Source organism: Lutra lutra, chromosome 8 (assembly GCF_902655055.1).
Source record: "Lutra lutra chromosome 8, mLutLut1.2, whole genome shotgun sequence".
NCBI classification, from domain to species: domain Eukaryota; kingdom Metazoa; phylum Chordata; class Mammalia; order Carnivora; family Mustelidae; genus Lutra; species Lutra lutra.
The window spans coordinates 53,855,396-53,871,850 of record NC_062285.1 but is presented as its reverse complement, the minus strand read 5'-3'; the positions used below and the strand labels follow the sequence as shown (position 1 = coordinate 53,871,850).

Below are 16,455 nucleotides of genomic sequence, written 5' to 3'. Positions count from 1 at the left end.
ACAGTTAGCTTTTTGCTTTCATGGAACTACCAGCCCCTTCTTAATTGCTTATGACCAAGTGTGTATTGTGTTTGAGAGTCATTTATGCTAAAACTTTCCCACACTTCATTCCAAATAAAGCCAGTTCACTTGAGGAGAGCTTTGAAGCCCTCTGTTGTTATGGCCTGCCTTTCATTCTAGGTGAAACCTGTGTTCAAGCATTCTAGAACTGGAACAGGAGCAGTGGCCTAGTTCTCTTAGAGTGACACTCTGGCTTTATGAGCAGGTTTCTGGGTGAGGTCAGTAGCCTATGATCTTCTAAGCTTATCTCTCTTGGCAAAAAATCTCTATCCTTTGAACTGGAGCAAGTGGAATTGGAGGCCTGTAATTCTTGGCCTGTTATGCCTGGGGTAGCTTCTACTCGATGAATAGGCCCTGGGTAGAGGAAGAGATTTCTAGACATTTTAGCCTCTCTTGCCTTGAATAGAGCTTCTGCAATGTGGAGCTGGAAGAAATAAGAAATGTTTTCAGCCCACTCCTCTCAAGGTGATATGGTAGCCCCTGAGTGGGATCCAGGTGAAGAGGAGCCTGTCTGCCCTTGCCTGTGCACTTTCTATCACCCTAGGCTGAAAAGTGGAGGGAGGGAGGGAGTGGGAGTGGGCTCTGGCTCAAATACAGATGTGTGCATATTCCTATTGGCTTTATTCACAATATCCCTGATTTCAGAACCTACACTGTATAGCACAGGCATCCACCTTGAATGAAAAGTAAAATGAGAAGAGTAATTTCTTAACAGGAGTGAGAACAGAATATACCTGAATGCAATTCCTGTAGCAATACAGAAATTTCTTGATACCAGGAAAGAAAAGAAAAAAGTCAGCACTGAAAAATTAGTTCACTTATCTTCTGTGGTAAGGTCTACTAGCTTCTAGCTTAGCCTGAGGATTCTTTTAGGAGTCAGTTGGATGACACCGGATGTATATTGTTCTAGGGAATGATATATTCAGTGATCTTTCTTGGTGTCCCTCTCAGTGATATCCTGGTGTGTGTGTGTGTGTCTGTGTGTGTGTGTGTGAGAGAGAGAGAGAGAGAGAGAGAGAGAGAGATGGAGAGATAGAGAGCAAGAGTGAAAGCATGCTAATGTTTGATTTTATGTGTATATGTGCATCCAATGGTGGTTTTGGTGGGGGGTACAGCATATGGTGCTTGTGGAGGAATGTTGTTCTCCCTTGACAGTCAATACCATTGTTAGGGTCTTTTTTTTCTTTTTTTCTTTTTTTTTCTTTTTAAGGATTTTAGTTTTATTTATTTGTCAGAAAGAGAGTGAGAGAGAGAGAGAGCGAGCGCACAGGCAGGCAGAGGGGTAGGCAGAGGCAGAGGGAGAAGCAGGCTCCCTGCCGAGCAAGGACCCCGATGTGGGACTCGATTCCAGGACACTGGGATCATGACCCGAGCCGAAGACAGCCGCTTAACTGACTGAGTCACCCAGGTGTCCCAGGGTCTTTTTTTCTCATTTTGATAAAGGATTACTAATAGCCAATGGGCAAAGATTTAAAGTGCTAGGAGCATCGTTCATTTCAGGTTTATTACACTATAGGACTATACCTATATATATAATTACCACTATAGCTGTGGTCTGAGGGCTCTGCATTTTATTCCCAGGGGAGGGTTAGTAAAATATGCCTCTTTCAACCCACACATGTTTGTCCTTCATTTCAGGAAAGAAATAAGACACAACCTTAGCATGTGAGCATTTATTTGGAAATCTTCATGAAGTTTTTCTACTAAGTGGGCCCCCTGTTTTCCCCAGTAATCTGTGTTTTTAGAAATGTGAAAGAAAGTGATGACATTTTGTTAAAGTATAAGAGAGGATTCTTAGAGAAAGACATAGGTAAAGAGATGAATAGATATCACATCTGATGATAAGATACTATTTTGTATTTAATTGGAGGCTCTATTGCCTTTTTGGTCATTTTACAAACTTTTCCATTAGTTGTCACCAGAGGGAAAGGTAAAGATTGAAATGATAATGTAGTAGGCAGTTTCTCAAGCTCTGTTTACGGAAATGAAAGCAGACACTTGGAGACTTGGGGATGCTTCATGGCAGAGAGTGAAGGGAAAGGGGCAGAGAAAGTTTCTGTTTTCCTCTCTCAGACTTAAAACATCAATTGTGTAGAAAGCAGGAAGAATGGGCAAATCTGACAGCTCTGAAATATGTGGATTAAAAATTTTATGTGAAATTTATATAATCTAATTATTCAAGTAACTGAGATCTAGATACTGTTATGCACCCCATTTTACAGGAGGAAATAACAATGCAGAGATAGTATGTAACTTGCGCAAAGTCACATTGGCAAACCCAGAATTTGAAAGCTCAGTCTGGCACATGAGCCTATTTTCTTAACTCTGAAGTTAACCATGAACTATTATTACCCTTATGCTTTCTTCCTCATTTATGAGGTGACATCGAGTCGGAGATGCTCAAACATTAGAAGTCATTATTTTTCTACCTCATTCTCTTTTTATCAACCATCCTGGTCAATATTCAGCTTACATTACCTGCCATTCTAAAGATAGTCCATTACTGTCCCTAATAATTCTGTCCTTGGTCAAGCCATCATAACCTATTACTTGGACAATCACACAGTTTCTGGAATTACCATCTTCTCCTTGTGAATATTTATCTTCCACAAAGCTACCAGTATGGTTTTTGTAAAATGCCAATTTGAATACAGCACTATCTTCCTAAAAATCCCCAATGCCTAACCTCTGTCTACAGAATTAAGGTCAGTTTCCTTGGCTTGACATAGAGGTTTGAATGATTTCCATTAGTTTCCTTTTAAAAAGCTCATCCTTCACTCATTGTCATGTGCATAACAAACTTCATGAAGTTCATCATATAGTTATTTCTCCCTTTGCATAGAAGCCTATTTATTTCATGTTGCTTAATGCTATTTATTTATTTATTTATTTATTTATTTATTTATTTATTTAAAAAGATTTTTTATTTATTTCTTTGACAAATATCACAACTAGGCAGAGAGGCAGGCAGAGAGAGAGGAAGGGAAGCAGGCTCCCTGCTGAGCAGAGAGCCCAACTCAGGGCTCAACCCCAGGATCCCGGGACCATGACCGGAGCCAAAGGCAGAGGCCCCAACCCACTGAGCCACCCAGGTGCCATCAATGCTATTTATTTTTAAAAATGTGCTTTAGACAAGTTCCCTGATCATTAGGACCAGTCCCCTTAAGAGGTTGCGCTCTTTCTGTGTTTACAAATGTCTTTTGCAGTGGATTTCCATATGGTATTTTAATTCTCTAGTTAGCTATTTCCCTCTTATTTCATGGTGAGCTAAGTACTGAAATTATTTATATGTAGGGAATGTTATAGGGCAAGTAGTTCACCAAAATTCAATAATTATCAATGTGATGAATTAATTCTCACTAAGCCATATATAACAAAAAATGAATTACTTTTAATTTTTGTTCATTTTCATTACAGTTTTCTTGTGAAGAGAGAGGATTTGCAAGAATAATTTATCTAAGCCAGAGAAAACATTAAAGAAGTGTGTCAATCATTCAGCTTCTGGATAATTGAGCAACTAATGTGTCACCCTTAGGGTTTTGTATGCTCTAGAGCATATGTTTCCCAAATCCCGTACTCAAAAAGATTTCTTGGATCAATCTTATATTTTGTTCTGTCTTATTATATCAGATTTTGTTATATCAACAATTATACACCTTATAAAACATTTGTTCCTAATTCAAGATAAACAATATATCTCAACATCATCCTCTGAATGCCAGTAGCAAACTTGGAATATATTTTCCCTAAAATCAAATTACATGGCAATCATGATCTTTACCCAAATGAAGACGAAGTACAGAGAAAGCCATTTCCCTCTAAAATCAAATGGAAAAATCCACCCAAATGTGCTCTTCAGCTGTAAGTACATGGGATTCAAAGGAATAAACTTTCTAAAATATGTCAAAATTGTGAGTGCTTTATGTGCATCAATGCCTTCCAAAGTTGTCATAATGTTCAGGCCTTTCAGTTATATCATTGTTAAGATAGAATTAAATAAAAATATTTTTTTCCCCAGAATCTTTCTCAGAGCTTCTTTGACATCTTTGTTTCTGAGGGAGTAAATCAAAGGATTCAACATGGGAGTGACTAAGGTGTAACATAAGGAAGCCACTTTACTCAGCTCAGGAAATCTGTCAGGGATGACATACATAAAAATGATGGCACCATACAGTACACTCACAACACCTAGGTGAGAGCTGCAAGTGGAGAAGGCTTTCTTACGTCCTTCAGTGGATCTTATCTTTAGAACCGTGGACACAATATACATATAGGACACCATAATGACAATTATGGTAGGCAAAATAATAATGCTGCATAAGAAAAAGGAAACTATCTTATGTAGGTAGAGATCAGAACAAGAAATCCTTTGAAGTGGACGGTAATCACAGTAGAAGTGGTCGATAGCTCGGGAAGCACAAAAGGACAAAGTGAACGTCACACTGGTCAAAAGAATAGAGCTGATGCAGCCACAAAAATAGGAACCAGCTACCAACTGAATGCAGAGATGAGTTGACATCTGGACAGAGTAGAGGAGTGGGTTGCAGATGGCAATGAAGCGGTCATAAGCCATGGCTGCCAGGAGAAATGCCTCAGCCACAATGAACAAGGCAAAGAGGAAGAGCTGGGTCACACAGCCTGCAAAGGAGATGGACTTGCTCTCAGACCAGAAGTTGACCATAGCCTTGGGTGCAATAACAGAAGAATAGAAGAGATCAATGAAGGAGAGGTTGCCTAGGAAGAAATACATTGGTGTGTTCAGCCGGGGATAAGTCATAATAATGGTCATCATCCCCACATTCCCTAGAAGGATCATGGCATACACAAGCAGAAAGAGCAGGAAGAGGAGAATGTGGAGTTCTGGGCGGACCCTGAAGCCTACAAGAATGAAGTCAGTCACTTCTGAGAGATTGCTTGTTCCCCTGTCAACCATGGCAGAAACCTGCTGAGAGGCACAAGGTAAAATGAACAAATGAAATCTGGGCTTTGTTTATAGTGACATAAATATTTTCTTTAATGTAGAATAAATTATTTACATCTTAATTATTGCATATAAAATAATTTTAATATCATGAAGAATCAGGAATTTGGATTAGCTAATACTAGTTCTATGAGGTGGTTATTCTATAAAGCAGTGAAAGATGTTAATGGGTTACTGTATTTAAATAATAATTTGGGGGACTCTTGGTGGCTCAGTTGGTTAAATGTGCCTTTGGCTCAGGTCATCATTTCAGGGTCCTAGGAGACCCTCACTGGGCTCTGCTCAGTGGAGATCCTGCCTTTCCTATTCCCTCTGCTCTTCCCTCCAAAAATAAAGAAATAAAATCTTAAAAAAATAAAAATAACAATCTGAGGGTTTTGAAGGGGCAGGGGGGTGGGAGATTGGGGGATCAGGTGGTGGGTATTGGAGAGGGCACGGATTGCATGGAGCACTGGGTGTGGTGTAAACATAATGAATACTGTTATGCTGAAAAAATAAAAAATTAAAAATAAATAAATAAAAATAACAGCAATGTCAACAATAGCCAAACTGTGAAAAGAGCGGAGATGCCCTTCAACAGATGAATGGTTAAACATGTGGTCCATATACATGATGGAATATTCCTCAGCCAGAAGAAAGGATGAATACCTAGCTTTTGCATCACCATGGATGGAACTGGAGGATATTATGCTAAGTGAAATAAGCAGAGACAGTGAATTATCATAGGGTTTCACTTCTTTGTGGAACATAAGGAATAGCATGAAAGACATTAGGAGAAGGAAGGGAAAAATGAAGGGGGGGGTCAGAAGGGGCGATGAATCATGAGAGACTATGGACTTGGAGAAACAAACTGAAGGTTTTAAAGGGCAAGTGGGTGGGGGAATGGGTTAGTGCAGGGCTGGGTATTAAGGAAGGCACATACTGCATGGAGGACTGGGTGTTACACACAAACAATGAATCTTGGAACACCACATCAAAACAAATGATGTACTGTGTGGTGACAGAAAGTAATAAAAAAAAGTTTAAAAATGAAGAAAAAATAAAAAAATTAAATCAAAATTTGGCTGAATATATACCAAGTTGTAACATATTATTTTGTCTAATTTTAGTCACATTTTGAATATCTATTCTCAATATATTAAATAATCATCTTTATCTAAAATAAGAGTATTACATATAACCTAAAATATGAGCAATACATTTAATCAGTATAATAGTGCTGTAGCCATTATCATTGCCTCTCAGTGTTTGAATCGTTAAACAACAGTAACAAATATATAAGAAAATATTTTTACCTTTTTTGCCTCCATCTATTTAGTTTCCATTATCACACTGCCATTTTTGAAAATAGAATAAAAAATGAGACGTTATTCCCAGGTTAAAATTAATAACATCAAAAAAATCACTAAGCCTATGTCACAGTTTCTAAAGCTCCTTCCAAATATATTTTCATTTACTCAAGTCATTGCTATTCCTCCCAAATAAATTCACTGTTATTGCTCCATTAGATATCTATATCTGTATCTGTATCTACAGATATATCTACAGATACATATATTTCCATTAGTAATTATGTAGTTTAATATATTCCGTATTTGGTTAGCCTTTTTCTTTGAAGCAGAGATAGAAGCTGATGAATATTCCAATCCTTACATGACAATGAATGACTTTTTATCAAAGCTGCATCAGTTTGAGGACTTTCACTCTTTAGTCAGGGCAAGTAAACTTAAGGAATACATATATAGAGGGGGGGGGTGGGTGTGGGAGGGAGAGAGGGAGAGAGTTCCTTTCTTGAATTCTATTATGCCTTACATATCTTAAAGTAAGGATAATGGGATAACCATGGATATTTAAGGACCATAACAACCTTGGGTCTCCAGAGTCCATGATCACTTGGTAGAGTATCAGTAGTGATTGTGATGGTCTTACTCATTTTACTTCTGACACTTTTCTTCAGGATTTTGCAACATTGAGGTTTTGCTCATCCACTGTGACGGATTCCACTGGGAGAGGAGTAATCATAAAGGCAATTATGGAGACATAAGTGCAAGCTCAAGGGCTGTTGTCCATGAGGACTGCAGTAGGTTCAGAAATAAGCAAATAATCTAATAATGGTCCAAATATAAGGAACTTTCCTTCTCTGGTTTTGCCTATCCTTTGGGAAATTTCTCTGGACTTTATTTTCCGTATTGATAAGGAAAAACTTCTTGATAATTATCATAGCATACATATTGGTAGGCATAAGAAAACAGCTTTAAATGCTTGTGCTACACGAGATAAGTTTTAGATGAATGAATATACTAAATCATGTGATAAATTACGTTTGTTAGGCTTTGAAAAAAGATAGAGGTTAACTTCAAATTATGAGTTACCTGTATTCCTGATATAGACATATTTCATGATGTGCAAATGCCCTTTAAGTCACAAAGTCAGCTAATGTTTTGCTAATTCTATGCTTTCTTATGTTTACATGCTAAGTAGAAAATATAAGGGAAGAAATTATAACATTCAAAAATCATTTTAAAAATCCTTAAGAATATTTATGAAAGATCATGATCTGTATTTAAAAATCCTCAATAACTATGTGTGACTTAAAGACTACAGTAAAACCAGAAACACATTACTTTAATGAAATTAATATTATAAGGATGCCATTTCCCCTAAATATATTCATAACTTAATTTTAATTCTATTTTTAGAAAATCCATTTTTAATTAAAAATTATTCCTAGAGGGGCACCTGGGTGGCTCAGTGGTTAAGCCTCTGCCTTCGGCTCAGGTCATGGTCTCAGGGTCCTGGGATCGAGTCCCGCATCGGGCTTTCCCCTCTGCAGGGAGCCTGCTTCTTCCTCTCTCTCTCTCTGCTTGCCTCTCTGCCCGCTTGTGATCTCTCTCTGTCAACAAAATAATAAAAAAGTCTAAAAAAAAAAAAAAAATTATTCCTAGAATTTAAACGGATTTTTAAAATTTGTAGATAGCAGAGTATATGGAACCAAAGCTTTTCTTTATTATAATGCAGTATTAGTAAAAGATTGGTAAGTATAGGAAGAGTATACAGTTTAAGTATTTTAAACAGGAAAATACCAATCAGGGTGAATTGATGGCTATCAAATTTGGGAAGGCTGGAGGAACTTCTGAGTGACATTCTTACAATGACCCTTAGAGCAATATAGTAAAATTCAGAAAGATAGGCTATCAGTGGATACAATTTAAAAGTGGAGCATCTTAATTGTGGTCTAAGGATCAGACACGTGGAAGAAAGGAGATGTCACTCCTTCCTCAACCATCAACATAGCTTCTCTGTGAGGTTGGGGAATCAAAGATACTCCGGCAAATAGCTCATATGTTTGCACAACCTTCCTAAGGTGACATTTCCCTGGTAGAAAATATCAAAAAGAACAGAAAATTGATGTCCAACTCACTGTGCCCTTTAAAATTCTGAGTTTGTGTGGATCATATTGGTAGAGTAAAATTTGTGCCAAGAATACTAGTAGCGGAAACATTTGAACTTCCAACAACTCCAATTTAGAAAGTACATGGAATAGAGTTTGGTTATCCACTCTCCAAAATGTGCCAGAATCCAATATATTTTTGCTTATCCTTAAACTTCCCACAATGGCATTGGCAATAAAAATATTCTAGTGCTTAAAATGCATAAGAACACTTATTATCATTCACAATAGATGGGGCAGAAAGAAACCCTCAACAGATTCAATGATTGAAATCATTCAGTATATGTTCTTTGATAATGGTTAGCTTAATAGAGGAAACAGTAACAACTAAATAACGGATTGAGAAACTCTATGAGCATGGACATTAAAAATACTTCCCAAAACTCAATGGATCAAAAGGAAATAAAATTAAATGTTGACTTAGTTTCAAGTAGAGAGAGTCAATTATCATATGGTTTCACTTATTTGTGGAGCATAATAAATAAAATGGAGGACATGGGGAGTGGAAAGGAGAAGGGAGTTGAGGGGAATTGGAAGGGGAGGTGAACCATGAGAGACTATGGACTCTGAAAAACAACCTGAGGGTCTTGAAGGGGCGGCGGGTGGGAGGTTGGGGGAACAAGGTGGTGGTTATTAGGAAGGGCACGTATTGCATGAAGCTCTGGGTGTGGTGCAAAAACAATGAATACTGATACACTGAAATGAAATAAAAAAAAAAGAAAAAATGTTGACTTAGTTTGAGCTAAATAATAAATTATATCTAAACTTTTGCAATATAGAAAAATAAGCACTTAGAGGGATATATACAAGGCATTGTAGGTAAATATTATAAACAGGTAAAACAGAAACATCGACATTGATCTTCTATTTTAATATTGAAATAGAAAAGAGCAAGTCAAAACAAAAAAATAAAAGAAAGTAAATGTTATACATAAAAATTCATGAAAAAGGACAAAATATGGATAATATAAGATATTTACATGGCTTAACTTTTTTTTCTATTGGCCATTCTCGTGTTTTTTATTAAGTTCTTAATTTTAATTCCAATACATTTAATGTACAGTGTTATATTGGTCTCAGGTGTACAATATAGTGATTCCTCAATTGTTGTATACCTTACTCAATGCTTATCATGATTACTATATTCTTTAATCTCTATCCTTTATTTCCCCCATCCCCCTATCCACCTCCCCTCTGGTAGACATCAGTTTGTTCTCTATAGTTAAGAGTCTGTTTCTTGGTTTCTCTCTCCCTTTTTTCCTTTGCTCATTAGTATTGTTTCTTAAATTCCACGTATGAGTGAAATCATAGTGTATTTGTCTTTCTCTGACTGACTTTCACTTGGAATTATACTCTCTAGCTCCATCCATGTCATTGAAAATGGCAAGATTTCATTCTTTTTGAAATGGTTGAGTAATATTCCATTGTGTATATAGACCACATCTTCTTTATCCATTCATCTATTGATGGACACTTGGACTACTCTCTCATAATTTGGCTATTGTAAATAATGGTGCAATAAACTTGGGGGTGCATGTATCCTTTTGAACCAGTGTTTTTGTATTTTTGGTTAAAGAGCTAGTTGTGCAATTACTGGGCTATAGGGTAGTTCTATTTTTAACTTTCTGAGGAATCTCCATACTGTTTTCCACAATGGCTGCACCAGTTTGCATTCCCACCAACAGTACACGGGGGGTCCTTTTTCTCCACATCCTCATCAACACTTGTTTCTTGTTTTTGATTTTAGCCATTCTGACAGGTATGAGGTGATCACATAGCTTACCATTGATTCTTGGAAAGACTAGTAAGATGTACAAAACCCTGGCAAATGTAACAATGGAAAAACAGCAAAATTAATTGACAAGTATCAGGAATGAAAAGGGGATGGCATTACAGATACTCCTGACATTTAAAAAATATATTTGGCTGAATCTTGAACAATATGGGTTTGAACGGCATGGGTCCACTTCTTAAATGCAAAATTTTTTTCAATAAATACAGTACAGTGCTGTAAGTGCCTCTTCCTTATGATTTTCTTAATAATGTTTTCTTTCCCCCAGCTTATTTTAGTGCAAAAGCAGCATATAATACATATAACAGACAAATGTTAACAAACTATATTATCAGTAAGGCTTCTGGTCAACAGCAAGTTATTAGTAGTTACAATTTTACAGAATCAAGAATTTTATGCAGATTTAAACTATATGGGAATTCTATGTTCCTAACCTGTGCCCAGGGGTTCAGCTGTATAATAAAGAATATATATGTTTTTTTACTAAACATAGATGATTTTTAAAAATAAAAATATTTTAAATAGGGGCGCCTGGGTGTGTCAGTGGGTTAAACCTCTGCCTTTGGCTTAGGTCATGATCTCAGGGTCCCAGGATCGAGCCCCACATCAGGCTTTCTGCTCAGGTGGGAGCCTGCTTCCCCCTCTCTCTCTGCCTACTTGTGATCTCTCTCTCTGTCAAATAAATAAATTTAAAAAATCTAAAAAAAATTTTAAATAGATCAAGATGATGTATAAAGGAGAAATATAAATTTAAAAATATCATCTATAGAAATTAAGTTTTAATAATAATCTTCCAATGAAGAAAGATTCTTTTCTAATTCACTTCACTAGTGTTTACTATCAAACATCAATGAAGAAACAAGATTGGAGAACCTAAATGGCTCAGTTGCTTAAGCATCTAACTCTTGATTTCCACTCAGGTCATGATTTCAGGGTCATAGATTGAACCTCACATAGGGCTCTGTGCTCAGCAGGGAGTCTGCTTGAGATTCTCTCTCACTCTCCCTCCTTCCCCCACTCATGTGCATGCTCTCTCTCTTTCTAAAATAGATTAACAAATCTTAAGAAAAGAAACAAGATCATTCTTATATAAACAAGAATCATCATAAAGTCAGTATCTCCCAGCTGTATTTATGAGTCTGTCATTAGTCTCATATAGGAATTAAAACAAAAATTATAGGTAAATCTGTCTCATAAATTTAACTTCAAAAGTTTTAAAGTTGAGGGAAATTGGAAGGGGAGGTGAACCATGAGAGACTATGGACTCTGAAAAACAATCTGAGGGTTTTGAAGGGGCGGGGGGTGGGAGGTTGGGGGATCCAGGTGATGGGTATTGGAGAGGGCACGGATTGCATGGAGCACTGGGTGTGGTGCAAAAATAATGAATACTGTTACGCTGAAAAAATAAAAAATAAAAAAAATTTAAAAATAAATCTTTTTTCCTCTTAAAAAAAAGTTTTAAAGTTTAGAAGCTGGATACGACATGGATTTCTTGACAAATTTAAGAAAACAGTATCAACAACCTTTACAGGATACAAATTATAAAGGCATCAATCACATTTTAGTTTTGCATTTAAATAAAATTAGATTTTTTCCTGGAAGTTGAAGTCTGCTTTTATTTTTAAAGATCTCAAAAAGACAGTTAACTCCTTAGTAACTTACTTGCTGTTGTAAGAGCTCTTTTTGGTAGAAAGTTCATATTATCTTGAAAAGAACTTGTATCTTTCTTTTGCTAGATTAATTATGTTTACTGTTTTGAAGCAAAGTATTATTATAAAAATGAATATAAAATGATAAATGAAATTTAAGGAAGTGTCTTTTTCTTAATATGAAGAGTTAGACTTTAGTACTTTGAAATCACAAATGACATCTTGCAAACCATCTGTATGACAAGATAGAAAGACATAAGGACATATCAGACTTTGTTGTGTTGAAATTCACAGTAAACTTGAATACAAAATATTTCACCTTGAGTTCAAATTCCAGTTTGAACCCGAACCAGTTGTGTTACCTTAAACAGTCGTGTTACCTTAGACACGTCAAATATCTCTCATCTTGAATTTTCTCATGTGTGTAAACTTAATGGGACTTAACTTGAAAGTATTCTGTCAACTATAAGTTTTTTTTTTTTTAATGTAAAGTATTATACGTGATGGTAGAGAAATAGTGGAAACTTTATCTGTTGACTTTCTATTATACTTTAAAGCAGAAATTTGCCATGGGTGACAAGGGCGGAGACAACCACTCAGAAGTGACTGACTTCATTCTTGTAGGCATCAGGGTCCGTCCAGAGCTCCACAGTCTCCTCTTCCTACTATTCCTGATTGTTTATGGGATGGTCCTTCTGGGGAACCTTAGCATGATTGGCATCACTGTGACTGATCCCCGGCTGAACACACCAATGTATTTCTTCCTAGGCAATCTCTCCATCATTGACCTCTCCTACTCCACTGTGATTGTACCTAAAGCCACGGTCAACATCCTGTCTCAGAGAAAGACCATATCTTTTGCAGGTTGTGTGGCTCCGCTATTTCTTTATGCACTCTTCATGGTCACAGAGGCTTTTGTCCTGGCAACCATGGCCTATGACCGCTTCATTGCCATCTGCAACCCACTCCTCTACACTGTCCGCATGTCAAGAAGCCTCTGTATCCAGTTGGTGGCTGGTTCCTATCTCTGTGGCTGGGTCAGTTCCATCCTTCAAATCAGTGTAACCTTCTCAATGTCTTTCTGTGCTTCCCGAGTCATTGATCACTTCTACTGTGATTCCAACCCAATTGAGAAGATCTCCTGTTCCAATATCTTTATGAATAAGATGGTGTCATTTAGTCTGGCTGTGCTCATTATTTTGCCCACAATAGTTGTTATTGTGGTATCTTATATGTATATTGTGTCTGCAGTCTTAAAAATCCGCTCCAGTGAAGGGAGGAAGAAAGCCTTCTCCACTTGCAGCTCCCACTTGGGGGTTGTAAGTTTGCTCTATGGGACTGTCTCCTTTGTCTACCTCACACCTCCATGTAACCCTGAACTTCGTAAAGTGGCTTCAGTGTGTTACATTTTGTTCACACCTATGCTGAACCCTTTAATCTACTCTCTAAGAAACAAGGATATTAAAGCTGCCATGAAAAAAGTCCTATGGAAGAAAAAAGTTGTACTTTAAATCTGCTTCCACATGTTCTGTTCTTGTACCAGCTGATTTTATCTTCTTGATCTTTTAGACTCAGGCATTTTAAAGCTCAGGTTTATTTAAAAAAGAAAACCCCACCCCCTCAAGGAAAAATGCACCTCAACTGTTTTATCCCACAGCATTAATAACATCCTGTAAAGAAAGCTCGAAATAACATATTCACTTTTTCTCAAGGCAATGTTAAATCTGAAAATTCTGGACACCATGAAGATCTGCTGCATTTCTGTAAAGGGTTATGTATTTCTCACTCTGCAGGCAATAATATGTTGTGCAAATGGGGAAGTATAGAATTTTATAGTATTGCTTCCCTGTGTGTGTAAGTAAAATAGAGATGCAGAAAATACCTAGCATAATTATTAACTTAGAAACTGTGTAACCCAATTGTTTGTATGCAAATGATAGTATAAATGCTAGTGGTGTACTTTGTTTTCCATGTCAGGCAAAAGATAAGAGAGCGTGTGGATATAATGAGGAGGAAAGGGAAAGGTAGAATAACCAGTGATCTTTGTTGAATTAATAGGCCAAAAAAGAAATGTGAAAATTTCATTGATTTTGTAAGTTAAGATATTTTATTCAAATTTCTTTGAATGACAGAGTCATGCCTACTTTGCTGTCATACCATGAAAATATTTTAGGATATTTACGATATTTTACAACTCATGCTCTCTATGTTTTGGATGACACAAATTATTCGTAGTGAATATGCAGTTAGTGAAGGCACCACATTCAAACGAAGTGAGCTTGAGAATCTCAGTGAAAAATATCACAAGGCCTTACAGTAACCTTCATGAATAGTTGGATTATATGTATGTGCAAGCATGTGTTATATTTGTGTATGTATGAGTATGTTTATTAGTTTGGTTAAGGAGTAATAAAAGTGTTATTAGTGCTAAGCATCAAATGCCAATTGAGAGAAGAGTGGTTAATGCAGCAGCAACCCACAGATTTGACAGGTATCAAGGGAAGCCAAGTTCTAGAGAAAGTTATAACAGGTCACTGTTTTTTACAAGTGCTCTAAGTGCTAAAACGAAACAGGGCTTCAGTGAAACAGTTAATGCTTAAGTCCAAACAAAATCAAATGTGGAAAAAGCTAAACCTAAGAAATAAGGTACAGTGATCAGTTTTGTCCATGTACCTGGCATTGTGAAAACCCAAAACATGGGTATCTGATTAACCCTTCTTTTTTTTCAGTTTTTGTTTAGATAGCAAAGCTTTCTTTGATGAATGCACAAGGCATTCATTTTGTGGGTTAATGTTTATTAGGGTTCAAGATTTGATTAATAATTATTTAAGAGATAAAGAGATCAGCAAAATGGTTTTTAAAAAATTAAGGTTATATTTATCCCCTCCTCCCTAAACCTGTGGATCTACCATTATAGCTGATACTCAGAGGTAACCATTTAATTATACTTGAGAAAAACATTATTTGAGAGCAAAATAAATATCCAGTTTGGCTTGGGAAAGTGATCATTGTCCTCTATTATTATTAGCCTGGAAAATACCCTTTTAAGTTTAGGTTTTACATGTTTCCATTGGATGCCCATTACTGTCAGAGTGTCACTCTGTTGTAGATTTAACAAGTGCAGGTTACTAAGGACTGTTGGGAAAAGGCAATAGAATACTGGATAAGAATACAGCCTAGATTCTTTTGCTTTAGTTTTTGTCTGGTTGATTCATATTTCCTGTTTTGTAGCCTTAACAGATAATAGTATTCCAGTGCAAAACCTCAGAAGTGGCATTGCTGAAACCACTTTAAATGTTTGAAGGAATCTGGAAAAGTTGAAAACCAAGGCAGCATACTTCCAAAGGTGCTCAACAAGGTCTCTATAATTTTCTTTCAATTGCCATAAACACTTGGGTAACTTTTTTCTCTGGATCTCCTATGAAAAGTAGTGCCTAATTTATATCTTTCTTGTTACTTGTGCCATTAAGATGCCACTGGAACATCCAATGTCTTACCAACCTTCTGTTGGCTTTCATTGACAAAGTCTTTTTTTTTTTAAAAATGATGCATGGATTGCTTATGAAACACTGCTACATCCAAGAGACTTTGAAGATTACATTCTGCAACAAAGACATCACAAGTTGTTATTTAGGGGTGACTTTAAAATTGTACACAAAGGGACGCCTGGGTGGCTCAGTTGGTTAAGCAGCTGCCTTCGGCTCAGGTCATGATCCCAGCGTCCTGGGATCGAGTCCCACATCGGGCTCCTTGCTCAGCGGGGAGCCTGCTTCTCCCTCTGCCTCTGCCTGCCATTCTGTCTGCCCGTGCTTGCTCTCTCTCCCTCTCTCTCTCTGACAAATAAATAAATAAAATCTTTAAAAAAAAAATTGTACACAAAAATCCACATGAAGAAATCTTTTAATAGTGATACCATCTCAGGAAGCTGAAGATTGAACTCGCTTTCTCAAACACTATTAACTTATTTGTTGTTTTGTACCGTAGGATTCATCTTTCTTGATTAACGTTCTTAGTTTGGATATGCATGTATATTAATTGCCCTATAACATCATGTATTGCATTTTGTCTTTAAATTTTATGTATTGTTGATGGTTACCGAATATTTAGTGTAATGATGCAGAACTTCGGTGAAGGCATTTATAATAATATTTTCTATTGCCAGGATGTTAACATTCTCTGACTCTGATAGTTGTAAATGGTTATTAAGCACTGATTTGAAATTCACTAACATAGGTTAAAATGACTACATTAAGCATCTGTGGACAAGCACCCAGAGCTTGCTTCAATGTCTTTTCCTTAAGATAATTTCAACTTCTTATTATGAGATTTCACCTTTTTATGGTGATTGGAGAAGCTGAAGTGATTAGATATTGCAAAATGTTATAATGTCGAATTGATATTGGATTGTTTGTTACACTTATTCTTGTATGTTGAATATAAGATGTCATTTTGTCCAATCCCCTGAAAGCAACGTAGGTCATAAAATCAATAAAAGTTTTGAATGTGTGTAAGTTATTATTCA

General features: G+C 36.5%; 2 protein-coding genes across 2 annotated transcripts; one reads left to right on the top strand and one right to left on the bottom strand.

Moving 5' to 3' along the window:
- Window positions 1-4,030: 4,030 nt before the first annotated feature.
- LOC125107320 (olfactory receptor 9K2-like) lies at window positions 4,031-5,044 on the bottom strand. The gene has a single exon (XM_047742289.1). The coding sequence runs from the start codon at window positions 4,991-4,993 to the stop codon at window positions 4,031-4,033; it is 963 nt and encodes a 320-aa protein (XP_047598245.1). The 5' UTR covers window positions 4,994-5,044.
- A 7,458-nt stretch (window positions 5,045-12,502) lies between these two features.
- Window positions 12,503-13,444, top strand: LOC125107319 (olfactory receptor 9K2-like). The gene has a single exon (XM_047742288.1). The coding sequence runs from the start codon at window positions 12,503-12,505 to the stop codon at window positions 13,442-13,444; it is 942 nt and encodes a 313-aa protein (XP_047598244.1).
- The last annotated feature ends 3,011 nt before the right edge of the window (window positions 13,445-16,455 follow it).